The sequence below is a fragment of the Leptodactylus fuscus genome, chromosome 1, assembly GCF_031893055.1.
Source record: "Leptodactylus fuscus isolate aLepFus1 chromosome 1, aLepFus1.hap2, whole genome shotgun sequence".
Lineage (NCBI taxonomy): Eukaryota > Metazoa > Chordata > Amphibia > Anura > Leptodactylidae > Leptodactylus > Leptodactylus fuscus.
The window spans coordinates 112,477,293-112,504,250 of record NC_134265.1 but is presented as its reverse complement, the minus strand read 5'-3'; the positions used below and the strand labels follow the sequence as shown (position 1 = coordinate 112,504,250).

The window sequence follows — 26,958 nt, the reverse complement described above, 5'->3', positions numbered from 1 at the left end:
TCACTCCGCTGTGTGCTGGAGCTGTCCCTGGCTTGTGGTGCTGAACAGACGTGCTCCATGTAACCTGTCTCCCGCTCGGCTCTCTCTGCACTGAGGACCCTATGGCATATATCGATCCCTCTCCAGCGACATGAACGAGTCCAGCAGCTCCCTGCTCAGTGCTGGCGAATCCAGGAGACCCCATCCCAGATACCAACTGCCCCATGAGCCTGATCCCAGCTTCAGGAGGCCTCTATGTCACCCCCGGGATATTGGACTTACTGGGGGAAGGAGGCGACAGTCCCCACGGACCACAGAGAGCCCCCCAATAATGAGGAGACTACCCCAACAAGAGGTAGAAAGGAGGAGGAACAGGCAGCCCGGTAGCCCACATTACCAACAGTACCATGCTAGTCACCATCGCTACCCTGCCATATATCCCCAGTACCCAGCCAGTAAGTACCAGTCCAGCAGCCCACCTCCTGACCACCACAGTCACATCCAGCACCATCCCAATTATCAAAATCATCATCAACACACCCCCACTCACCAGCCTCATGTCAGTCAGACCCCCAACACCCATCATGTCCATCAGCACATGTCTCCATATAACCACAGGCAATCTCCAAGCCCTAAGCAGCAATCCCCTAGTTCCAGGCACCATACCCAAATCCCAAGACACCATCACCCCAGTCCCAGGGACTATCCACCCAGTCCGAGGGAGCATACACCTAGCCCCAAGCAAAGCTCTCCTATTCCAAGGGAACAGCAAGAAGGTAGCCAAGAGCAGAGGGCAAAGAAGAAGGACTCTGGAAGAGGATCTGAAGGCACCTCCACTCAGACCTCTAAAACCAACGACCTTGTCCCGACCAAGAACAGCGACAGTGACCCTGAGCCTGACACTGAGCCTCTCTTTGTGGAGCTGCACCCCATCCTAAGCTCTGTCTTTGGCCAGGTGAGAGTTTACTATCTCTTTACTAAATCCTGTTTTTGATGCTCTCTTTCCTTGTGCAACACTTTATGGACAATATGACCTCTTCCTCTAAGAAGTTCTAGTGGCTACTATATATCTTTAACCTATCTCTGACTAATATGTAAGTTCTCAGCAGGTCTACAGCCATAACCACATGGGCAAAGTCCAGCTTTCTAGTGGTTAGATCCAGAGGGTATCATAATATTTATTTGCATGTATTTTTTATTATGGAGACATTTATTGCAATAGAGAGAAATTCAGGTGCCTTGTCCAGTATCTTATTATTTCCCTAAATTGTGATATATGGGACATTATCTTGAGTGATGTTCTATTCTGTATGGTATATGACCCCAGAACTGCACTGGCATAGCTGATGTAATGATATATTCATGGTGTATATAAGTGTAAATCTATTATATACATTCATTTGCAAAAGTACAGAATGGTCACAAATATTCTTACACTTGTGACAAGCCTCTGTATAACTGTTAGCTAGCTGTGATTCTTAGGTGTGATAACCCTATATTTGCCATATATTATTGAGAAATGTGATTGATTTATGCTTCTGTTATACTAAGCTTACTGACAGTGATGTAATGTGCATACATTTTCCATTAACATATTCACAGCCCAAATAATATGCTTGGACCATCAGGTTCAATTGACGTATATTGACGCTGTACTTTGTTTTTCATTGTGAAACATTTAATAACAGGCTACTGTGACATATGGGATCCTCTACCTCACTGGTTTCTAACCTCATTAACTTTAGAAGGCTTCACTGCAAATGTCATAATATTTTATCCTATCATCAGTGAATGGCAGCGCACATTTATAGCCTGCAGTCATACACTTTCATATATCTCTTCTTGGTGTAAATTCTAGTGTTATATTATATGCAAACTAAGTTTATTTTGTGTTATTCCTATAAATATCATACATAGCATTCAGAAGAGAGGTCTGACCCTGTCTAGAACTTTCTATTGTCCCATGCTAAAAATGTCCTTACAGCAGAGAATTAACCTTGATACAAAATAGCAAGCGTATAAAGGTCAGGACATACCAACGTCACTGAACAATCGTTTTCTCATGTCCTGGTGGTTTGAATCGATTTCTATAGTCTATTATATTCTTAAAAACCATTTTCCCTATAGTCAGGCAATAGTAAGTATAAGACCTTAAATTGTTCAACAGTCAATTGATCTATTACACATTTTAATCTGGTTTTGGCAAATGGGTATGATCAATATTTATTTATTAATTTCTGTTGCTTATATAACGCTGACATATTCTGTGGTGCTGTACATACATTGGCACCACTGGAGCTTATAGTCTAATTTCCATATTACAGACATACACGTAAGGTCAATTTAATAGGAAATCAATGAACCTTTCATAAGAAGTCAATTAACCTTGTTCTCTGGAGTGTGGGAGGAAACCTAAACTACAGTTGTAACTCTTACAGGGATTGCCACCCACCTTTTCCAGATTCCTGAAAAACATACTTGCCTAGTGATGCAGCAATGCAGTAGAGGGACATGTTTCAGTGCAGATTTGCCATTCAGGTATCTGGGAAAGCTGAGTGAAAGCAGTAATGGCAGCCATACATCTTATTAACATTATGTGCCATCACCTCTGTCTGTACCAGCACCTCATCCCATACATCACCATATAGATCCTCTGTTATTAAATATCAGTACTAGTATGTTTTAGATCATCAAATAAATGACAGAATTCGTGTTAGCAATTGCAATTTTATTTATTATTATTATTACTGAAACTAAAAGGTTTTGCGTACCAAGTCCTTATTCACACAAATGTCAAAAACGCTCAGCGCTCAGATGACGTCCATTTGTGTCATTACACAGCCAATTTTAGAACATTGATTACAATGGAGCTATTCTCATATCCTTTTATTGCTGGTCTATTTTAACAAACTGCCAAAAAATAGGACACAGTGCTATTTTTGTCCGTTTTCACAGATCCATCAATGGACTCATGGTTACGAAAAATCTGTGAAAATCGGCTCCACACAGATGAAAAATGAATGTGAAAATATGGGTGTTTTGATCCACAGTAGTATGGATATAGCTTAAGAGAAATGTACTAATCTTAGCGGATTGTCATTAAACTCTATGTAGAAATAAAGTGCATTCACTTAATAAGAAGGTCAGATACATTTTTTGGAACTTATTTTGGATTATTTTGTGAACTTTCATTTAATGTAATGTAATGATTATTACTAATATGAGAGATCAGTATGGTAGAGTATGCCAGTGCTTTATAAACAATACAGGCAATGGAAAAGAAATCCATTAGTATGACTGTACATTATATAACCAATTTCTTCTTAAACAATGTACTATGCCTACATACTATCAGTGTATCCACACATTGGTAACTTTGGTTGCAAGGTTATAAGAGCAAGTTCTAAGATGGGAAATTGGACACTAAAGAGTAACTTTCACTATCTCCAAAACATTCATCTCTTTACAATATTTAATAGCTGCTGCTCCACTGATTCTGGTTGAATTTTTTTCTCTAGCCCCCACTGATCCTGAGCAATCTATGATGTTAGTTTTGGTGCCTGATATGCTATTTACAATGTAATGTTAGGAGGGCAGTGTCAGGCAGGAGCAGACAAGGGGTGTGATTGTGAGCTCTGACACTGGCTGCCTCTGATTGGAGCTCTGAAACACACCCCCTGACTGACACTGCACTTCTGATGTTACAGAGCTGAAATACCACATCAGGCACCAGAACTGACTGCGTTTGTTGCTTGGAAATAGTGGGGGCTATAGAAAAAAATTCCAAGTGTGCTGGAATCAATGAAGCAGCACCTATGCACAGATGCTAAGGGCTAGTTCACACGTGGGCAAAGGGGTGGATTTTGACAGCGGATTTTGCTTCAAAATCCGCCCCTTTACAATGGTGGTCTATGTAGCGGAGAAAAGAAGCGACCTGCCCTATCTTCAGGCGGAAGCCGCACAGGCTCAGCCGCGCGGCTTCCGCCCCCGGCAGCTCCCTCCTATGTCAGCTCATTCATTTGAGCCGACAGCGGAGGGGAAAGCCGCGACCGCGATGGTCACGACAGGCGGGTTTTGACAAGAGAGAGACGCGGCTCGCCGCGTCTCTCTCGGTGTCAAAACCCACGCGGGCAGTTCACGTGTTAACTGACCCTAAGAACTTGTATTGGTGGTTTTTGTTACAGTGTTCATTTTTATTGTATACCAATGCTGTTAAATATTATTAAAAAATTAGAAAAGAAACTCACATTCCCCATTTTATAATTTTCACCAGTTAACACTTAAAGTTATTGTTGATCCATTATTAATGTAGCAGTTCAGTCCAAATTTTTAATTAGAGAGGCTACCATCATGCTCAGTGGTATATAGAGAAAAGCTGAAAGACATTGTGACTCTAAGGCAGTGATGTATATAGTATATATATATATATATATATATATATATATATATATATATATATATATTAGTTATCAGTGTATGGTAATACATTTAGAGTTGTGTCATTAACATATTTTGAATGTCCATGAAAAACCTTTTTTTTTTTTTCTTTATTTTCTTTGTACTTTTTTTTATTAGACAGACTAAGGGCTGGTTCACATCTGCTTTTGTATTCCATCTGGTTAGAGTCTGCATGGAGACCCCCCGAACGGAATACAAATGCAATTGCAAGCGCTGTGCTGTAAAAGCACACAGACCCCATCGACTATAATGGGGTTTGTGTGCGTGCTGCGCACTGCCTGCATGAATGATTTGTGCGGGCAGTGCACGGCAAGCACACGGACCCCATTATAGTCTATGGGGTCTGTGAGCTTTTATAGCACAGTGCTTGCAATTGCGTTTGTATTCCGTTCAGGGGGGTCTCCATGCGGACTCTAACCGGATGGAATACAAAAGCAGATGTGAACAGGACATTAGATTTTTTTAAGGATGTGGCTATTTATAGGTACCGTACCTACAGTATAAACAACTGGCTATTTATAGGTACCGTACCTATAAACAACTGGCTATTTATAGGTACCGTACCTATAAACAACTGGCTATTTATAGGTACCGTACCTAAAAATAGCCAGTAGTTCATAGGTACGGTACCTATAAATAGCCAGTTGTTTGTAGGTATGGTACCTATGGGTACCTATAAATAGTTTAAAGGTGCGGACGGTACTTAAAAATAGCCAGTTGTTTATAGGTATGGTACCTATGGGTACCTATACATAGTTTAAAGGTATGGACGGTACCTAAAAATAGCCAGTTGTTTATAGGTACGGTACCTATGGGTAGCTAAAAATAGCCAGTAGTTCATAGGTACAACCTAAAAATAGCCAGTAGTTCATAGGTACGGTACCTATAAATAGCCAGTTGTTTATAGGTACGGTACCTATAAATAGCCACATCCTTTTTTTAAAACAAACCATTTTTAAAATACATAGTCATAACCCCATGATAGTGTCCTCTTATAAATCTTTAGAACACTAGTCACGTTCTTCACTACCAGGAAGTGTTTGCTTTCTTGCTTAGTACTGCTTGAATGACAATGCAGCCAGGCCCACCATATAAGGGAGCCAATTCTGTAAGAATGTGTATATGTTTTTATACATAGTGATGTACTACTGCCCATGACAAGTTGATCACCCCATTACACTGAAATGTAAGCACAGAGACGGTTGTCACTTTGTTACCACATGAACTGTTGCTGTGTAATAGCCCCCCAAAATTACATGTGATATGGAGTGACCTGCAAAAAGAAAATATTTCACAAGATTTTTATTTAAATCAGAATAATTTTCTCCATAACAAATCCCAATTACTAAAATTATTTTGATCACAAAAAAATGTATTTATAGTTAAATGATGAGCATTCTAGTAAGGGAAAATCTGGGTGACTGTGGACAAGCCTTTATGCCTGTGGGCAGCTATATCCTTATTAAAGCATAAACATGAAACCGTAGACCTTTATATCTAAGTGGGGCCTTATTGGCATGTAATGGACACTTGGAGGACATATTTAGTTATAATGGTGTTCAATAAAACAAGATAGAAAAAGATGGGCAACAATAAAGAATGACAAGTGGCTCCATATAGAAAACAAATCCTACATGCAGGCTTCTATGAAAAATTACTTGAAAATATATAACACATCAGTGGAAGGAACATGTATGACAAAAGCCTAGCAAGAGGATTATTAAAAAAGGGGATTGAAAAGTGGAAAAAAAAAAACAATAGAAAAGAAAAAAAGGAAGGGCATTCTCTTCTTCCCCTCCCCTGCAATAAACTGGGACTTGGGGAGGGGGATTCATTGTACTAATATTATTTTGTGCTCAGTGGATTCTTAAAACACTAGCCAGCGATGATAAGCCTTCAGAAAAGATTCATGACAATGATGGTGAAGTCAGGTCTCCATATGCCGCACTTTTTTAAGCCAATGGAGAAAGGGTCAAGATGCCTCCATAAAGCTAGCATGTAAAGTTTGTCTGCAGATACCAGATGTATAAGATAAAGACACTTTATTACTTCATGCACTGCCCTCCAAAATGAGGCCAAGATCTGAAAGATTTGTAGGATATCCCTCTAAGTCGTGCCTGCTATTGTCAATACTGTTATCTATGAAAATATCTAGGAGGTTAGTGATCTTTACATATATTGTGTGCATCGGTCTTCTGCTCATCACTAGAGATAGCGGAACCTCTCAAGATTCATTTTGGGTTTGGGTGGCTTCCAGATTTATTTTGCGTTGAAAAAATTTGGTATAAACCACAACTTAAATTAGCTTATAACATAGTGCATAACACTGTCAGGGCTCCTAGTAACCTATCCTAACCTAATCTATCCAGCACTTCTGAAGCAGAAAAGAACCTGGATTATCCTCCTGGTTATCCCTGTATGAGGGCACATGCCACATCCACATCATGTTGGCAGAGTGACAATTTGCAGAATTTCAAGAAAATTTGAGGTACGCTATCAACGTGCCTGGCCTGCCAGCTGAAAGAGCTAGAATATCTTCTGAAATGGAAAGAATTCTATGACCTTGAGAACAGCAATAGGGAGATGAAAGAGAACCTGACATAGACCTAGTTCCTACGTGTATGCTTGCTAATTATTTGCTTGCAAATCCTGCATCTTCCCATCAATTTGGTTTTTGATAGTGTATAATAAAAATTCCCATATAGGAGATGACCTCACATAGATACTGCTGCCCAAACCAGCAGCAGTTGAAATGTATCTGCCAGCGCCACCACCACCGAGCTTGCCTTAGATGTACCCCAGGCAGGTTTTTTTGGATGTTGGAGCTGCACATTTGGTGGAATTCTTACTATTGCAGCTACCACCACACTCTTCTTCTGATGATACCCTAGAATCATCATTGGATCCAATAATGTTCAGTAATCTTCCCAGCTTTTTTGTGACCTATCATGGCAATGGGATTCCTCTTTGTCTAGATTTCTACATTCCTCCTAGTGCCCCTACCAGCAATACTACCAATGTGGTATCCACCTACCACTGTCTTTTAGCTGAGAGGCTGTCAGCTGATGTCTGGTGGTGCTAGAATGTCACACTTACTGAAAAGACATGTGTCTCTTTTGTATATTTCCTGCAGATTAGATGTCACGGCGGCCATTTTAGTTAATCTGGGATGAATCAGCAATTGTTCAGTTTCTTTACAAAATGAACAATTTGTAGTATTCAGTTTGAACCCAGTTCGTAACTAATCGGTTTCCTCATCTCTACTCATCACAATCCTGCACAAGGAAATAAAGCTTTACTACCACTTCCAGTAAGTGAGTGTCATTGGGTAACATGTGAGTGGCCATTATGGGACACACTATTATTATTATTTATTTATATAGCACCATTAATTCCATGGTGCTTTACAACCAAAGTCTGAAAAACTATTAAATCCGGTCCATTCACGAAGAATAAACAACCCAACAATGTTTTCTAATGAAGTTAATGTGAAAAAGTTTCCAGAGTAATAAATGAAACACCAATTCAGTAACTATGATTGAGAGGAAGACCAGAGAGACTTACAGTAATCAATGTGACAAGAAATAAGGGAGACAATATAGGTTTTTATTGTTTTTAGGTAAAGAAAGTGCGGATTCTGAAAATGTTGAGGTACAGGTGACATCAATGTGCAAGTGATTGAATAAGGGGGTGAAGGAAAGGACTGAATGAAACATAATGCCAATACATGCTAAGAGGTAAAGTATGACCAAAGAGTCAAATGGAAATGTCAGACCTAGGACTGAGCCCTGAGGACCCCCTACAGCAAGGGGAAGGGGAAAGAGGTAGAGCCTGCGAAGGATTCTTTGAATCTGCAGTCCGATAAACAGAAGAGAACTAAATAGGATGAAAGAAAGATACCAGATGACTGAGATGAAACTGGACTGGACTAGGACTGAGGGATTATGGTCAATAATGCAGGTAGTGGGGCAAGAAGAAGAAAGGTGTTGGGAGAAGTCTTCTGTAGATTAAAGGATGAGAAAGAACAAAAGAACGTGCGAGAGAGAATTGTTGCTGCTTAGTGACTATGTGATTATGTCCTGACATTGACCATTTTGTCTTTGATCTAAGTGGTCTGGCCCTCATTGCAGGGGTCTGTGATAGGTGCCTGCACAGTGACAAGGATCACAGACCAAGATTGTTTCTGTATGAGTGCCCCACTGCACAAACATGCTTCCCCCATACACTAGTACTACGTTTATCAAAGAATTTGAGCTATTTTACATTGTTAAACAGGAAAATGAGGAAAAACTATGTAGAGAGAGAAAAATGTTCCTGGCCTGCAAGTACCATAAATTTACTGAGGATCCAACCGCTGCTTAGTAAGATATAACTTTTAGCTAATAAAATATAAAAAACAAAAAAAACTTTGCAAGTCTTCAGTAGGTGATACCTTTTTTAATGGCTAACTCATAATGATGACAGAATATGACGTTTCGAAGCTTTCCTCTGAGCTTCTTCTTCAGATATAACTAAAAAACACTTTCTAGAGGCTGCATATTTATGTACAACAGGACACAGGGCTAGGATTACAGGAGGGAGGGGGGAAGAGGCTTATTACTATATACTTATAACAACAAACAATCAATTGCCAGATCCCCCAGTTCTTATCTTAATGGCTGTCTTAATGATGTGTATAAAAAGACATAAACCCACGTGAGATGTTCATCCCATTGTCCAACGTCTGGAATAGGGTCATGGCCTTGTACTCATAAATCAGTCGCTGTTTCCTTGATTTAAAGTTCCCTTTTAGCTGTAATTCACAATATTACAAATAAAACACATGAAATGACTAAAGGGTACCAATAATGGACAGTCATATCAAATCAGCCTGACTCACAGGGGAAGAAGAGATAAAAACCTGCAGAGATAAAAAACACAAGAATTAGGGTAAGTAGACATCTAGGTCTGAGGCTACAATAGGATCCTATGTTGTGAAATAGTTCTCCATGCAGGACTTATTTAAATATTGGACATTGGAATAGAACCCCAATAGACCCATGCTGCCCACTTGCATTAAGACTGAGTATTGGTACTGTAGCGCCGTCTTAGTATAGCTGATCTATGGGGCTCCTAGGTATTGGACCCTTGCAGATCTAATATTAATGGTCCATCCTGAGTACAATGCATATGTGAACATACTACAAGAATGTACAATTGGAAGGGCTGGTAGTAGTGTCAGGCTAGGATGCCTAGGGTCCACCAGTAAAACTCAATCTGATTGGCCACTGTACAGCTACATACAAAGTCTTACAACCATAATAATTATTAAACCTGCACCGACACACATATTCTTTCAGTAGCAGCTTGCTTTCTAGCCCTTGCCTTGGATGGTTTCTGTCCTAGGGGGACTTGTTAGTAGCATTGCCTTGAGCTAGGGCCTCTTAGCCATGTGAGCCATAGCAGAAGGTATCAGGCAACGGCAAAACACTGCAAGATGTTTGGTATTTGGTTCTTGCAACAACATTAAGAAGGGAGTTCCAGGGAGAAGGAATAATGGTTGTCCTGCCCCTGCATTGAGATGTCGTTTCAGCCACTCAATGCATTTATATGTATAATAATAACCTGGGACGTTGGGTTTTAAATCTCTCCATTTTATTATGTGGACACATAGACTAGTTGAGATGCTTCAGGCAGCCAATCTGAATGTAATATAGTAAGAGTGCTGTAGATCATTGTGCTGGTGGCCCACCCTGGCTCAGAGACCCTCCAGATAATTCATCCATTCTGGGCCTGAGTAGTAGCATCTTCACTTCTGAGCTCTGTGTTGAGTCACTTAAAGATGAATACTTTGAAATGTCTTCTATGACATCATTTCATAGCAATATCCAGGCACGACACAGAACACATCTTTAAAGAACTTGCTATTTCCAGCCGTCACTTTGCAGCAAGTTTGTGTTCTGGCCATAATTCAGAGCTTTATGTACTGAATAGTTCTAGCCACAGAAGTCAGTGTAATAAAGTTTGCATCATAAATAAAACAGAATTTCAGATATGTTGAAAGCTTTCCAATAGTAACACTTAAAAAACTTATGGAGCTGAAATGACAGAGAACAGAAACGTTCTATCATGCTCTTGGAATTTGACACGGTTATGTTCCTGAGATTCGGATTGCTTATTCTATTACGCTCAGCCCTTTCAGAAAGCAGTCTCTCATCATGGCTTTAATTCATTCTGTGCCCTGTGCGGAGATTACAGGTGACTTTGGTTTGAGTCTGTAGGAGCTGTCGAGCACTGTCTAAGTGATATATGAAATGTACTTTGATGTATCATCTCCAGAGAAATCCTGAGTGTCCTCATTTTTTTTTCTAGTGTACATTCAGTCTCTGCGCATTTTCATCTGTCAGCTTGGTAGAGCTTTGTAGTGTCACCCCTAAGACAAATAGAAAGTATGTGACATGTCCTAGACATGCCCTCTGCTGTTGTAATATGGAACAACACAGGAACCATTTACAGTTCAGTGCAGAATGGTCGTTCTGTTTGTCTTTATACTGGTATGTAAATGATTCCTTACAATATACGATATAGGAATATATCCAATATATGCATGTATTATCAGATCTTGGTGTTATCTGTCTTTACTGCACTGATCACAGAAATAAATGCAGGAAGGGAGACTGTAGTTGCTGTGAATGATTTGACCATGATAATCTGTTATATAATGATAATATTACTACGTACAAGTACCAAGTCTAATGAATCCCATAAATTATTCATCTTATAACCAAAATGCACCAGAGGAAGCCTGGCAATTCATCTTTAATGGGAGACGCTTAATGCTGGGGGTCTCATTGTGCCAGAGGGATCCAGGACATGGATATAGTAGTTGAATACCATGGTGCGGTCTCTTTCACACATTTCACTCTTGTAGGCTACTTCTAACCTATGGCACCTCGTAGGTGCAGGGTGGTGCCATGCAGTATTTGCGTAGTGCCACTGACAGCAAAGGCCACAGACAGCACAGGCCACTAGCCAGAGGAGGCCACTGACAGCACAGGCCACTAGCTAGAAGAGGCCTGTAGCTTACGCTGCACCATCCATTGACGGAACAGCCTTAGGCTATATTTACATCTGCTTCTGAGTCTCCATTCAGAGACTGTGTCGCAGTCATTGCAGGATGAAAAAGTCCTTCACAAGCCACTTTATAATGCAGCACTTTTACTCAATGTGGTCCATCTGTGTCCATATATGTCCACTATTTTAGTGTCTGTGGCCACTGTTGTTCTGGCCCCCCGACGCACCAGAACAACCAGCCCCCTGGGACAAATATGAACATAGCCTTAGGTGAGTATTCATTTTAAACACAAAGGTTCTCATGCATAAAAAATATTTTGATTTTAGTTAGATCCCATAATGCATCACTTCTAACAGGCTGTTATGTGTGTATCTGCCAATGCTAAATGATGCCTGTTTAGCGGAAGGCAAATGACATAAGAAATGGAGTATGATACTCATTTTTCCACTCATGGAAAATAAATATTTCTCTGTCCATAAGCACTGCTCGCATAGGAAAATGTTCCGCTGTAGGCCTGCCTTTGATGACTTGCTTGCCCTGCTACATACAGATACAAACCGTGCCATCCAGGATGCCTCCATAGATAATACCGCGATCCAGAGCGCCCTTGTTAGTCATTATTCCCATACAGAGTACCTCTACTTATTATAGTCTACTATGCCCTCAGTAAGAACTCTGGAGCAAGGGAGAAAAAGAGAGAGAAGGCACTACAATAGAGTAATACAGTATTAATACAGGCTGTTTCTTTCTAAGGTGAGGACTTCCTTGGTATGGTTGTGCTATCAAATAGGCAAAACAGTAAGGCAAACACTTGAAGGAAATAATCCTGGCAGTTTTTTGATCCAATAGTCCTGGAATGATCCTACCAGGAAGTTGAATCTGGAACATAATAGAAGTCCAGTCCTTAAACATGTGACCATGAAAAAAGTGGACTTGATGAAGATTGTTCATTCAAACTTGTAATACTTCAATATCTAACACATTTCAAGAGTTTTCCATTCAATAAAAAAATCTAACAAAAGGAATGGTACAGCCGCCCTGAAAACACCTAATCTCAATAAAATGTTACAGGTTGTATTACTGTCAATCATTGTCTCTTCACCTTCATACTTTCACTACCCCTTGCACATCTGAGGACTGGACCTCTACTCATTAAGAGTTGTATGCTCATTAATTATAGTGCCCCCCTTCCTAAAGAACCCTACTAATGATAATAAGTATCAAGTATTAATTATAATATGCATACAGAGCTCTATAATGCACTCCAGTATGTTACCATACCTAGTGGGACACAGCCCGTCTATAACACACTAGTAGAAAGTTGATACATTCTAAAAATAATAATGGTAACTTTTATTTATATAGTGTCAACATATTCCATGCACTTCATAGAGTATACTGTTAATATGTCAGCTAGCGTGTTCCTATTGATTATAATTTGTGTCCCAAGTGTTCCCATCATTGATCTAGAGTGTTTACATCAATTATAATGTCGTCCAAAGTGCTCGCATTATTACACTTGTGCTTATCAATTATAATACTATCCCAAATTCCCATCAAAAATTGTAAATGAATGAGCTTATGCTTATCCAATTGCTCCAGTGTTTCTAAAGGATGTTACACTCAGTAGCCAACATGATTTTTTTTACAGTCACTTTCTCTCTCCTGTTTGACTGATTTATTTTGGCAATTAATAGTGTTGCACTGACTGATATTTCATATCAACTATATGACTGTATTATTTAGAGGTAATTTAGGGGCAGGTCTACTATGGATCAAGGTATCAGGTCCCAAAGAACTGATTTTCTATCATTAATGTAGTGACAGTTTACTACCGAGCTGCTGTCATGTGTCGTAGAAGTTGTCTTTATTAGATAAATTGGTTGGAGGGGAAGGTCGTGCAGGACATATGGGACTTGAGACGTGTGCCCTTAATCCTTGTGACCCACGCAGGACCCCAGAAACACACAGTTTATTTATTTATTAAACTATTACTGATCACCCTGTACCTTATTGAGACAAGGTATTTGGAACACATGATATGTGATAACTATTAGGGGTCATTCATATTGAAGTGGAGTACTAGCTTGATCCTGGGATGAATAGACTGAAAACAAAAGTTTTCATCAGCATGTTAATAATAAACATTTTTGCTGTCAGCACCACAATTTTTGTAATCTTTTTTGTGAATATAAAATTTAGAAATACCTCAGTTCCTATTTGCATATTTACACCATTTATTTGCATAACCACACCCTCACCCAGACAGTTCTACAGCTGAGGCTAGGTTCACATCTGTGCTGGAGTCTCTGCCGCATATGAATAATCTCAATTTATTGACTACTGGGTTATAGAGGTTTGACCTCATACATATGTTATATGTGCTGTTGACTGTGGCCTAGAAGAGTAAATGGTTCTTATTCCAAAAATGTAACTTTACCTTATATCATAATAGTTGAATTATAATGGAGTCAGCATTCCTTCCTCATCCCTGCACATTTCACCAACACGATTTGACCTTTAATATTGTTCATATGTGATTTGTCTGACTTAAATAGTAATTGGAAACACAAAGCCATCTTCATGTTTCATCAGCATCACAAGAAAGCCGCAGAATGTGTCAGCGATAGACTGGGGTAAGGTGTAGACTGAATGTCTGTAAACTCATTTCTATTCTGTGAACATCTTTATAGAATACCAGTAACAACACATTTGTGTCCCTACAATATAGTCGTATTGATCCTATGAGATGTGCTCAGATTAAATCGCCAAGTGTATTCAGCTCATAGATGTTGGATGTTTAACCATTGACTTTAAATTTGTATATGTATACATATTTGTATATGTATCCTGTATATATATATATATATATATATATATATATATATATATATATATATATATATCTGTATTGGTCATGCTTGCCGTAGTAAGCATGCACTATCATTCACCTCTGGTTTCAGCGAGAGGTTGTTTTTCAGCTTGATCTTCAGGTTTAGTTATTTTGCACCCGCATTTCCACCACAGTACGATTTGTGAGTCTCCTTTTATTGTTTCCATACAGAAATGTGTGTGATCCAATAGGCAATTTTATCTGGTGTAACATTTTCTCTTGCTCTGAAATGTCTTGGGGTTGCAGTCATTGTAATGTGGCAAGTCCTATGATATATACTTGATGCAGATATGAAGCGTTAGCATAGCCATGAGTGGTACATGCTCAGTCTGCGTCTTTTATGAAACACACAATAGTACATTGTCCTTTCCTTGACAGCTCATGTCGCTCTACATTGTGCCTGCTGGAGATCATGCATCCCTGAACAGGCAACCACAGTAAAATATAAGGAATCCAATGATGTTAACCCTTCTATGGTTAGATGACGGTACGATTGTGCTTTAGAAAAAAATGGAGCTAACATTAAAAAGGCATAATGTTTCCAACCAAATCCCAAAATCAGATGGTTCCTGGCGCTGTTCAGAGCCGACGTCAGTGTCATGAATCCTGTGTCCGCCTCCAGCTGATCTGTCCCACATCATGTCATTGAAAAGCTGTAAGGCTCATGGGGGGAAGGGGGACCAGCTCCAAATTAGCCGGATTCTCTGAGCTCATCAGGGAATAGTTTCTGCTGCAGTTTATCTGCTGTAATCAGAGGCTCTATCAGAGAAACAATCTGCGGCTCAAAGGGTCTAATCTGTGGGACGCTGCTGACTGCCCCCAAGGCTCAGTGGCGCTCACTGTGCGGGATGCCTCGCTGGCTGCTGCCCTCTCAATCTCTCTCCCCTCGGGAAAGCTCATCCTCTGCTTTGTACTGTGTGTTATGGGGAATTGTGTGAAGTCTCCTCTTCGAAACCTCTCACAGAAGGTATGTTTCCCAATAGAGTAACACCTGCAGCAAACGGTGAGATTGGGATTGTGGGTTAGACAGAAACACAAAGGGAAGAAAGCTGTTAGGACAGGAACGTAAAGAAAAATGTAGTAATCTATCTGCAATAAGCCTTCCGTACATCGCCAAAGAGCAAGCATTGATGCTCAGCCAGTCGCTTCCTTTATTTCATTATAGACCCTTTCAGCGGAGCCATAATGCCCACATTGCTCGCTTTATGTATCTGTAAATAGGACTCACATGTAGTTCTCTCTTATTTTTAAACTTGAGATGCTGTCCTATATTTGCAACATGTCCTTCCAAGCTGGCTGTATGTTCCCAAAGGACCCACGGAAACAAGCAAAGCAAATATGTCTTATAAAGGCGTGGGAATGGAAGGTCCGACAGGACCAGACTAAAACAGTTCCTTATATAGAGAGGGGATACAAGGGAGGGAGGGAAAAGAGGTGGCAAGGAAAACAGAGACTGAGAATTGTTCATATACTGAGCCATAACCTCATAGAGAAACTATTACAGAATAGAAGGGAGAAGTGGTGTTGTTATATGCTGGTAACAGGGATTGTATGGTATAGAAGACCACCACAGACCCTGCAGAAGTAAAGAAGGAATGAGGGGGCTTCATTTAAAAATATACTAGATTTCAAGTGGCAGGTTTTTTTTTAGATCCCAGAAGAGTTTAGTACAAGTAAAGGATCAGGTAGATCCAGGTTTTTGTATTGACCCCTTAGTGTGCTGGTAACACTCTGTATGTTGTAAGATGCACCAGGAGGAAAGAAGCTGCCTCAGACCGGCGCAGACAGGGGAAGAGGGTGCTCAGGGACCTCTTATGCTTTTGGCTCAGAACTGCGCAGTGATGCACAACCTGCTGGGCCCAGCCTGTATTTTTCTCCGGAAGGGATTCGCTGAAAGTCGGCAGCCTGTACGTGAGTTCTGACCCTTCCATCATCCCCATTATTGTGTGACTGGAAGCCCCTTTCACACTGGAATGCTATCATAAATCATGTGACCCCTTCACTCATTTATCATCATATCCCTTGAGGAAATGGTTAAGTGCTGCTATCCGTCATCTGTGGAAGTATATGCTTGTTTAATAATGGACAGAGAAGTCTATTATTGTGCAAGAGCTTGGTACAAAATTAAACCTAGATTTTACCAGGTCAGATTTCATATGATATTGCCTCTTCCATCTATAGTCTGAAGACTTATGTTTCTTATAGCCTTATAATCAAATCAACCACAGTCTCCAATGGCATGGACAGTAGTCTTCCGCAAGTTGAATCTAGTTTTATTGCATTTGTATAGGGCTGCTTTCAGTAAATAGAAAAATAATGGCTATTAAACATTCTCAGTTCCAATCTGTAAAGTTCCAGTGATCAATATGAAACTGATCTAGTGCTGGTTAGTAATAGTACCTTTAACAAAAGTTATTGCTCATTGTATCCTATGTGTCATAATATACTGTATATGACATATTCCAACTCAGGTCTGCAACTTTCTGTTGATATAGGTAAATTATAAAAATGCCAATGTATCAGTGACACATTTCTAGTTTTTATGGGTGACAATATTTCTTATTGCCTGTCTTCTGAAATAAATTTTATCATCATCATTGGTGCTTTTAGAAAATGTTAATATCCTGTAAGCAAGCAAATCTTCTTACTGCGATGTCTTATTTGTTGACTTTGAAAGAAAAACATACTGTGGCATATGAAAGCCTGGCAGATGACACTTGGGCAGGGAATCAGTGATAGAAGTGCTAGAAAACATGCTTTCAACCTTTCACTAGAATACTGTTGTAATCTCTATGCTTATTAATTGGCGATGAAGGAAGAGAACAAGATCTTGTGTACAAATGTCTATGAGCGGCATTGTCAGACGGCTGAGCATTCATGGTCCTTCCCTTTTACCCACTGGCTTCTGTGTAATTATTGTCCAGATTATTGTACTTCAGCCATTTAATCCTTGTCATTTGCTGACTTCACTGTTCCCTTCTTTAAATCTAATCTTTGATTCAATATGTTCTATTTTAGGACAGAGAACTACGTCCAGAAGAGATAGAAGGTAAACAAAATGTAGTATTTGTTAGGCTCCAAGTTAGGAGGAATATGTGATGCTTGCTGTGTTTGAGATGCGTGCAAGTATATATGTGAGATATCCCGGATAACAAGACACTGATTGTGAATATGACACATGGTATGGGATATAACAAAGCAGTTGTAGTGTAATGTAATAAAATTAAATGAGAGAGACTAGTAATACTTAAAGGGGTTTTCCCATCTCAGTGTTTCAGCAACTTTGTCTGCAGTCTCTTCTTCTCACTTCCTGCATTTCTCTCCCCCTGCTCCCTCCTGCTGAACAGGACATAGAACACTTTTACAGGTCAGATAATATACAGATGCTTGTAGAGAACGGACTCCGTGTTATCTGTGTGTTTACCTAGAAAGATAACACACTCTGCTTTATCAACAAACTGCAATTAGCTGAATGATTGTCCTGCGAGCACTTGAGTGAGTGATATCACTTGTCCTATAGGTCAGTGGTTATAGCAACGCTGTGTAAACGATGGCAGGAATAAGGTCACAGAGCAGGCAAACAAAGCAGAATTTCTAAAGCAATATATTTAGGAAAAGTCTTCATTTTATATAAACTACCAGTATAGATAGGATCCTTGAGATGGGACAACCCCTTTAAGGGTGTCTGCTGACACCAAAATTGTTTCTAAACCACTTATATCCTGCTGTATGTTGTAGGACTGGTTACTTCTGTAGCATTCATACCTTTTTTGTTGGAAAGCGCAATCTTGCTGCTGAGAAAATCAACTTTTAATATAGATGTATTATGCAAGTGAGCTGCCAAGGTGTGGCAGTACTTGACAGAGCAAGGGTACTTGCCTGTAAGTGTATGTTGACACAGGAGAATCTTGAGGTGGATTCCACATCAAAATCAACACCATCTTCCACCCAGATTAAGTCTCCCATTGTTTTCAATGGGAGGCGTCCTGCTTCATGCTGCCATGGATTCCATGGCTGATTCAGTGAGAGAGTCTGTAGAGTAAGACAACCTGCTCTCTAGGCCCATTCATCTGCCCCTAGTGCTGCCCCTAACATAAAGATTGACAGGTCCCTATGTGCTGCCCCGAAAACTGAATGTACAGACACATCCATGGCCTGGGTGCACTGAGCAGCTCCTTTGCATATGGATTAAAAATTGATTTTCTGGGCAGGATGACTGCATTTTCATACTAAATAGGTATGTTCACTATGCCAATAACTAACCCTACCAAAGCATACATGGGATTCAGAAGTGATTTTGGAGGTGGTATACTCCCTGTAACTCTGTGATTTTAATGTAAGGTTTCTGGATGTAGTGAGTGTGGTAGGTGTTATCGAAATTTGGAGGCCTACATATTGTGATTACAATACAGGAATGTTGTATTAGAACAAAGACTTTACACATTCATTTTTAGAAGATGTAAAACAGAATGACATTCTCCTAAATGAATCTTAAGACTGTTCATCCCCTTTTTCGGAGGCAGGCATAGTGTAAGGCATGTTGTTGTAAGCTGTGGAACTGTAGTGGAAATTGTGGTAGGTAATTTATGTATTAAAAAACAATAGTAAAAAAGCTTGTAAATCCAGCACTATTCTGATTCTTGAATAAAACTTGACTTTTATTGAAACATGATAGAGCATTACACTTACTGTATAATGATGGGTCTCAGACTCATGTAGAGATCAAATCATAAAGCAGGCGTGATTATATTTAGATTGATAGCAGGAATTGGCAATTGCACCTTAATTTGATGGCGTGACCTGCCATCTATGTCAACACTGTAAGAAGACATAGGAGCTAATAAGTCACACCATGCAAGTATTAGATGCTTCTGTTAGATATGCTGTGTTAAAATGTTGGATATACTCAATAAGAATGTTACAGTATTGAGTATGTGTTAATGAAGAGTCACATGTGTTAAAAGACTGATGTATGAATGACAAGAAGTGTTCATTATATAACATTGCATTCACTATAATGATTAAAGTTAAAGGATTTTGTATGTAAGATATAAGAATGACAATACGTTGTGAATTTATTTGCACATACAGTACAGACCAAAAGTTTGGACACACCTTCTCATTCAAAGAGTTTTCTGTATTTTTATGACTATGAAAATTGTAGATTCACAATGAAGGCATCAAAACTATGAAGTAACACATGTGGAATTATATACTTAACAAAAAAGTGTGAAACAACTGAAAATATGTGTTCTATTCTAGGTTCTTCAAAGTAGCCACCTTTTGCTTTGATTACTGCTTTGCACACTCTTGGCATTCTCTTGATGAGCTTCAAGAGGTAGTCACCGGAAATGGTTTTCACTTCACAGGTGTGCCCTATCAGGTTTAATAAGTGGGTTTTCTTGCCTTATAAATGGGTTTGGGACCATCAGTTGTGTTGTGCAGATGTCAGGTGGATACACAGCTGATAGTCCTACTGAATAGACTGTTAGAATTTGTATTATGGCAAGAAAAAAGCAGCTAAGTAAAAAAAAAAAATGAGTGGCCATCATCACTTTAAGAAAGGAAGGTCAGTCAGTCCGAAAAATTGGGAAAACTTTGAAAGTGTCACCAAGTGCAGTTGCAAAAACCATCAAGTTCTACAAAGAAACTGGCTCATATGAGGACCGCCTCAGGAAAGGAAGACCAAGAGTCACCTCTGCTGCGGAGGATAAGTTCATCTGAGTCACCAGCCTCAGAAATCACAGGTTAGCAGCTCAGATTAGAGACCAGGTCAATACCACACAGAGTTCTAGCAACAGACACATCTCTACAACAACTGTTAAGAGGAGACTTTGTGCAGCAGGCCTTCATGGTAAAATAGCTGCTAGAAAACCACTGCTAAGGGCAGGCAACAAGCAGAAGAGACTTGTTTGGGCTAAAGAACACAAGGAATGGACATTAGACCAGTGGAAATCCGTGCTTTGGTCTGATGGGTTCAAATTTGAGATCTTTGGTTCCAACCGCTGTGTCTTTGTGCGATGCAGAAAAGGTGAACAGATGGACTCTGCATGCCTGGTTCCCACTGTGAAGCATGGAGGAGGAGGTGTGATGTGTGGGGGTGCTTTGCTGGTGACACTGTTGGGTATTTATTAAAAATTGAAGACATACTGAACCAGCATGGCTACCACAGCATCTTGCAGCGCCATGCTATTCCATCCGGTTTGCGTTTAGTTGGACCATCATTTATTTTTCAACAGGACAACGACCCCAAACACACCTCCAGGCTGTGTAAGGGCTATTTTACCAAGAAGGAGAGTGATGGGGTGCTACGCCAGAAGACCTGGCCTCCACAGTCACCAGACCTGAACCCAATCGAGATGGTTTGGGGTGAGCTGGACTGGAGAGTGAAGGCAAAAGGGCCAACAAGTGCTCAGCATCTCTGGGAACTCCTTCAAGACCGTTGGAAGACCATTTCAGATGACTACCTCTTGAAGCTCATTAAGAGAATGCCAAGAGTGTGCAAAGCAGTAATCGAAGCAAAAGGTGGCTACTTTGAAGAACCTAGAATATAAGACAGATTTTCAGTTGTTTCACACTTTTTGGTTAAGTATATAATTCCACATGTGTTAATTCATAGTTTTGTTGCCTTTAGTGTGAATCTACAATTTTCATAGTCATGAAAATACAGAAAACTCTTTTAATGAGAAGGTGTGTCCAAATTTTTGGTCTGTACTGTATGTGCACACAAGACTTTAGTTACACAACTGGTGAAAAGTGTCGTTTAATATACGGATTTCTGATGTATGACTCATATAAACAATAAAGAGGCCCTTCAAACAGGGTCACCTATGTTTAAGCCATCAATATTGTTATCTCAGAAAACCCTTTTAAGATTTATAATCTGATAAAATTGGCCAATGGGTGTTTTCATCCAAAATGGTGTCATTTTAATCCTCCTGATTTACAGGCACCACCAGATTCTAGATTCTAGTCAATAATTTCAGGCTGTCATGGTTTAGTCGACCACATTTAGGATTTCTGATTAGAATTCTTGTTTGAAAGATCTTTATCTTTAGAAGTTCTACACTAATGTATTTTCTATAGAACTAAGAGAAGCCTTCAAAGAGTTTGACAAAGACAAGGATGGATACATCAGCTGTAAGGATCTAGGAGATTGTATGAGGACCATGGGATACATGCCAACAGAGATGGAACTAATAGAACTGTCTCAGCAGATCAATATGAACCGTAAGTTATGTTCATTATAATTTCTACTGCATACTATACCTCCTATATCAGTAATATCTCATTAAACAATAATTTGCACATTTATTCCTGTATGTCCTATATATGTAAAAATCATATTTTATTCAGCTCATAACTTAAGGTTTTCTGTTGTTTTGTTTTTTTTAACATTAGTTGGTGGTCATGTGGATTTTGATGATTTTGTGGAGCTAATGGGTCCTAAGCTACTTGCAGAGACCGCTGATATGATTGGAGTAAAGGAGCTTAGGGATGCTTTTAAAGAGGTAAGAAATGGTTTGACCACACACAAACCTATCCCTCCTGCAACGTCATCTTCATTGTCAGGAATTTCTCTTTAGGTTGTGTTATAAGTGTCTATAAGATTTCTTTAATGAATTAGTCAGCAAGTTAATATGGATCTTATTCATCTTCCTTCAGTTTGATACTAATGGAGATGGAGAAATTAGTACAAGTGAACTACGGGAAGCCATGAAAAAGCTCCTGGGACAACAGGTTGGTCACAGGGACATAGAAGATATCATACGGGATGTTGATCTGAATGGAGATGGACAGGTGGACTTTGAAGGTTAGTATTGTCATGTTAGCTTAACAACTGGTTAAATGTAGTGATGTTGTAAAGGTGGTCGCACACATCAGACTTGTGTCAAACCTGCTAATCCAGGCAACCATCTAATGTAATATTCAATAAATGTTTATTGAACATATGTCAGTGTAATAAAGGAGTGGATATGTTTAAAGGGAGTCTATCAGCAGTAAACTAGTTATAAATCTAAAGCCAGTACCTTGTAGAGGTCATCCTTCGGTTTCCATATATTTCTCTGTTATTCAGCTTTGGAGCTCCATTCTCATGTAACTCATAGTTCTATTTATATGTAAATGAGGAGCCCAGGCAACTGTATATATATATATATATATATATATATATATATATATATATATGAAAACGGGACTCCAAAGGCATATTTGTAAACTGTACAATGACCTATCGTTATATTACAAGGTAATGTGATAATGTTTATAACCATATTACCACTGACAAACTCCCTTTCAAATATCTTTTGGCCAAGTGAGGATTTGAGTCACAGCTTTTGAAAGTATATGATAAACTTTGGGGGTATAAGAAAGGCTAAAGATGTGTTTGGGAATATTTTGTTAGAAATTACTGTGTTGTATGGGACTGAATGAAGGAATCAGCATTTCTAAAGTTATTCAAAGCCAAGGTTTGCAACTTTGCACTTACTTTAATTTGTTTTTCATTTTGTTCAGAGTTTGTTCGCATGATGTCTCGCTGACTTACAGCAAAGTGATGACCATCGACTCCATCTGACTGCGCTGCATTAGCAAAGCTGTGCCTGAACTAACCCACTAATGTCCTGGACTTGAAAGGGCAGTGCCCACATCAGCCATAATATCCCTATCTTGGAAGTGGTCCCACCATGTTCCAGTATTCTTGTTATGGGATACAGCACAGGCCATTCTTCCACCTAACCCTGCTGCTTTGACTCCTTGTGTGCCATCCCAAACTATAAATGTGATATTCTACATATGGGGAACCCTGAGAGGCTTCTTTCTGACTGTTGTGCAACATGAAGAAGTCTCCAGACCAATGGGAAAGGCAAACCTATGTGTGCATGAGCCAGCACCCTTCATGTGACTTTACTCCTAGAGGATTTGTGCAATAATAGAATAGATTCTGCTTCCTGGATTTTCCAACTAGTACATAATAATACTTCTGGGTTTATAATGAAAGGAAACGTTGTATAGAATATTTGTACGGACGCAAAGACTACAGACAGCCCTAGCACTTACTTAGTAAAAAACCTAATGATTTATTCTATATATGAAAATCCAAGGAAATTGATAGTGCAATATTTTAGCCACACATGGCAGAATAATTTAGAACCTAAACGCTTACTAATTCCATTCCTACATTCATTATTTACATATATCCCATTTTGTTTTTTGGTGTCCCTCCATCCTAACTTCAGTTTTCTAACTGAATAACATTGCATGTGGCCTATACAAAAACCCACTTTGTTACCTTCCAAACAGAAAAATAAAGAATGATAGCATTAACTTGGTAGTGTTCTGCAATAAAGGTTTGTCAACACCACCTTTGGATCCTTGGAAACCAGTGCATGTTACAAGGGTTTTCAGGCATTACAATTTTGATGGCCTATGATATTTTCCAAGCGTTCCTAACTGTATGCCACTTATTTAGTAGCGGCAGTGTAGGGTATTGCAACTTTGTGTAACAGTGTATACAATGAAGAACCAGAGCACCTGGTTGAACGCTGCTACCTCTTCAAAAAGCTAATACATTGGGGGAACGCCAAGAGTCCGATCCCAACTCTAATGATAGGCTAACAATATTGTGAACCAGGAAAACCTTTAATGCTTAAGAACTGTCACTATGTCGTATCTGCAATATAATATGGGTACCCTGTTATTACAGCCACTGTACTAAATTCAGATAAAATTTCATATTCATTCATTCCCTTTTTTATTTGTATTGAGTATTACATAGCTGCGCACTTTATCATCATTTTATGTCTGTACTTACTTTGAAGAAACATTTTCCACATTTCCAATACTTTCCTTGATATGGCCGTAGACATTCCTACTTATGTAATCTCTACGACTAGATTAGAGTTCTCAATAAATGATAACACAAGGCATAAACAGCTGCGGCAACATTATGTCAGGACAGACGTGTTCCTGTAGCTGAGCAAAGGGACCAACACCTTAAAGATCCTTTTCTGCAACCACAAGATTACTGTCCCTCCAGCTGTATCCCTATAAAGCAAATCAATGTCACTTGCCTTCATAGCCTGTAACATCAGAAAGATATCTTGTCTGATGGAATGAGACAGTGTAAAAATGTTACCTTCAGGCTTAGACTGGCCATTCACGTTACCAGCATTTCCACCACGACCCCCACAGGGTATAGGTCCCTCCAGCATATGAAAGACAGATGAATCTTGGGAACACTCATCCTTGTGTTTGAACAACAGTTTCCTAACATCTATATTAGAGAATGAAATGCATGTTCGATATTATATATTACTTCTGGGTCCTTGTGAACATCTAGAACTTGTTTTCCTGTTGGCTCCCCTCCTGCATCTCCCATCATATTTTGCTGGTATGTTACATAATGTGTATTTATTTATGTGTTTACTCTTCTACATGTAATCTATGAATACATTTTCTAAAGATCTGGTTTTAACGGAAACCAACAGTGCCAACTCCATTAATATAGGAACACCATTATCATAGTATGTGTATTCTGTGTATGATTACTTTACTTTGCACTCACTTAATGACTACAAATCACATTTTTGGCTGTGAACAAACACATGATGTAGCAAAAGCTATTATCCCAAAAAATTATTTCAGTTTATTTCTGATTTCTCTTCAAGTTATTTCTGATACATCCCCAAATGGCTTCTTTTGTTGTACTTGGTTTTGAAACTATCAAGACTAGCCTTTGTGTATTTAAACTTTTTATTTCATTGTATAAATGACCCTTAAATCCTTTATTAAAACAATTGATGACTTATGTTGTTATTAATGTAACATTGCAGTTATATAATTGACCTTCATCGAGAAGTTGACCTTATTTTGAAATAGATATTGCTGATGCAGGCAACGCTACGTCACGGATTTTCTTATTTAATTCTTTGAACGTTATTAGGACAACAAATAGGTAAAAGGAAAACCGGCAGCTCTCCGAAGATAATTAAAACATAACTTTTAATTTATATAAGTAAAAATATTACATAGCAAAAAAGTGCCAAAAAGAAAAAAATATAACGAACCCCCCCCCACCTAAAAATCTGTCAGATTATTTTTCCCTGCCATACAATTCCCACACTAGAGCACAATATATGGTACTTTTGTTGCCATTTACCTAATATTTATGAATGTGAAGATAAATGTCCTATATACAGCAAATTAGGTGGCAAATGTAAGAAGGATGGTTCAATTTGCAGCAAGTGCTACTGGTCTTGCTTTCTAGTCCTATCACTTCTCCCTGTGTCCTGATAGACAGCATAATCCTTCCCAACATTATGGTACTTGTACTTGCATTTGGCCTGGCAGATATATTGTTGACTCCCTGCAGTGGGGAATGGCCTCATTGTCCTATTAATATTATATGAGTTTGTGGGTTTGTGGGTTTGTGTGTTTGGATGTTTGGATGTTTGTTCCTCAATCACGGAAAAACCGCTCCACCGATTTGGCCGAAATTTTCCACAAACATAGTCTCTACACTCGATTGCGCAATAGGCTACTTTTCGTCACAATAGCGCAGATACGTTTGTGCCAGGACCCCCACAAAACCCAAACTCACACCACCATCTCTGCAATCTCACACACTTTGGACCATAGCAAGCCACAAAATTCATATTGCTCTCTACAGCCTAGCCCCTAACCCCACACAATCTCATATACATATACTTTACCACTTTGCCCCTCACCTTAACGATACTCCAGGAGGCTCTCTTTAACGCTCCGGAGCAGCCATGTTTGCCGACCCCCACCGCTCTGACAATCCGCGACACTGCCCACCCATGTCAATACCCCTAGGTGGTCTAATAAATGCAAAAAAAAAAAAAGTTTAAAAAAAGTAAAAAAAATATATAAAAAAAAAAGGATTAAAAATTCAAATCACTCCCCTTTCCCTAGAACACATATAAAAGTAGTTAAAAACTGTGAAACACATACATGTTAGGTATCCCCACGTCCGAAATCGCACGCTCTACAAAGCTATACAAATATTTTTCCTGTTCGGTACACGCTGTAGCGGGAAAAATGGTCAAAAGTGCCAAACCGCCATTTTTTCACTGTTTTGATTCTGATAAAAATTTGAATAAAAAGTGATCAAAGCAATAACATTTCCCGAAAATGGTAGAACTACAAAGTACACCCGGTCCCGCAAAAAAAGACGCCCTATACATCCCCGTACACGCACGTATAAAAAAGTTACGGCTGTCGGAATATGGTGACTTTTCAAAAAATAATTTTTTAACAGTTTTGGATTTTTTTTAAGGGGTCAAAATGTAAATAAAACCATATAAATTTGGTATCCCCGGAATCGTAACGAAACACAGAATACAGGAGACATCTCATTTTGGTTGCACAGTGAACGCCGTAAAACCAAAGCCCGTAAGAAAGTCACAGAAATGCATTTTTTCTTCAAATGCACCCCATTCTGAATTTTTTCCCTGCTTCCCAGTACATTATATAGAATAAATAATGGTGGCATCATGAAGAAAAATTTGTCCCAGGAAAAATTAAGACCTCATATGGCTCGGGGAGCGGAGAA

The 26,958-nt window shown here is 39.2% G+C and overlaps 1 protein-coding gene across 2 annotated transcripts; it reads left to right on the top strand.

Annotated features, from left to right (window-relative positions):
- Positions 1–25,191, top strand: CABP1 (calcium binding protein 1). Of its 2 annotated transcripts, XM_075276436.1 has the most exons (7): positions 14,887–15,351; positions 16,130–16,291; positions 17,403–17,433; positions 21,471–21,614; positions 21,786–21,895; positions 22,050–22,197; positions 22,899–25,191. In XM_075276436.1, exons 1-7 carry the CDS (start codon positions 15,307–15,309, stop codon positions 22,922–22,924), a joined length of 666 nt encoding a protein of 221 aa, XP_075132537.1. In that variant the 5' UTR covers positions 14,887–15,306; the 3' UTR covers positions 22,925–25,191. The 2 variants fall into 2 exon arrangements, with proteins under 2 accessions (XP_075132529.1, XP_075132537.1); XM_075276428.1 differs by lacking the exons at positions 14,887–15,351; positions 16,130–16,291 and adding an exon at positions 1–934.
- The last annotated feature ends 1,767 nt before the right edge of the window (positions 25,192–26,958 follow it).

Coding starts and splice junctions, on each gene's coding strand:
- CABP1 (XM_075276428.1), top strand. CDS start 131: ATGAACGAGTCCAGCAGCTCCCTGCTCAGTGCTGGCGAATCCAGGAGA. Junction 935..17,402: donor TAAGCTCTGTCTTTGGCCAG/GTGAGAGTTTAC, acceptor GTTCTATTTTAG/GACAGAGAACTACGTCCAGA. Junction 17,434..21,470: donor ACGTCCAGAAGAGATAGAAG/GTAAACAAAATG, acceptor TATTTTCTATAG/AACTAAGAGAAGCCTTCAAA.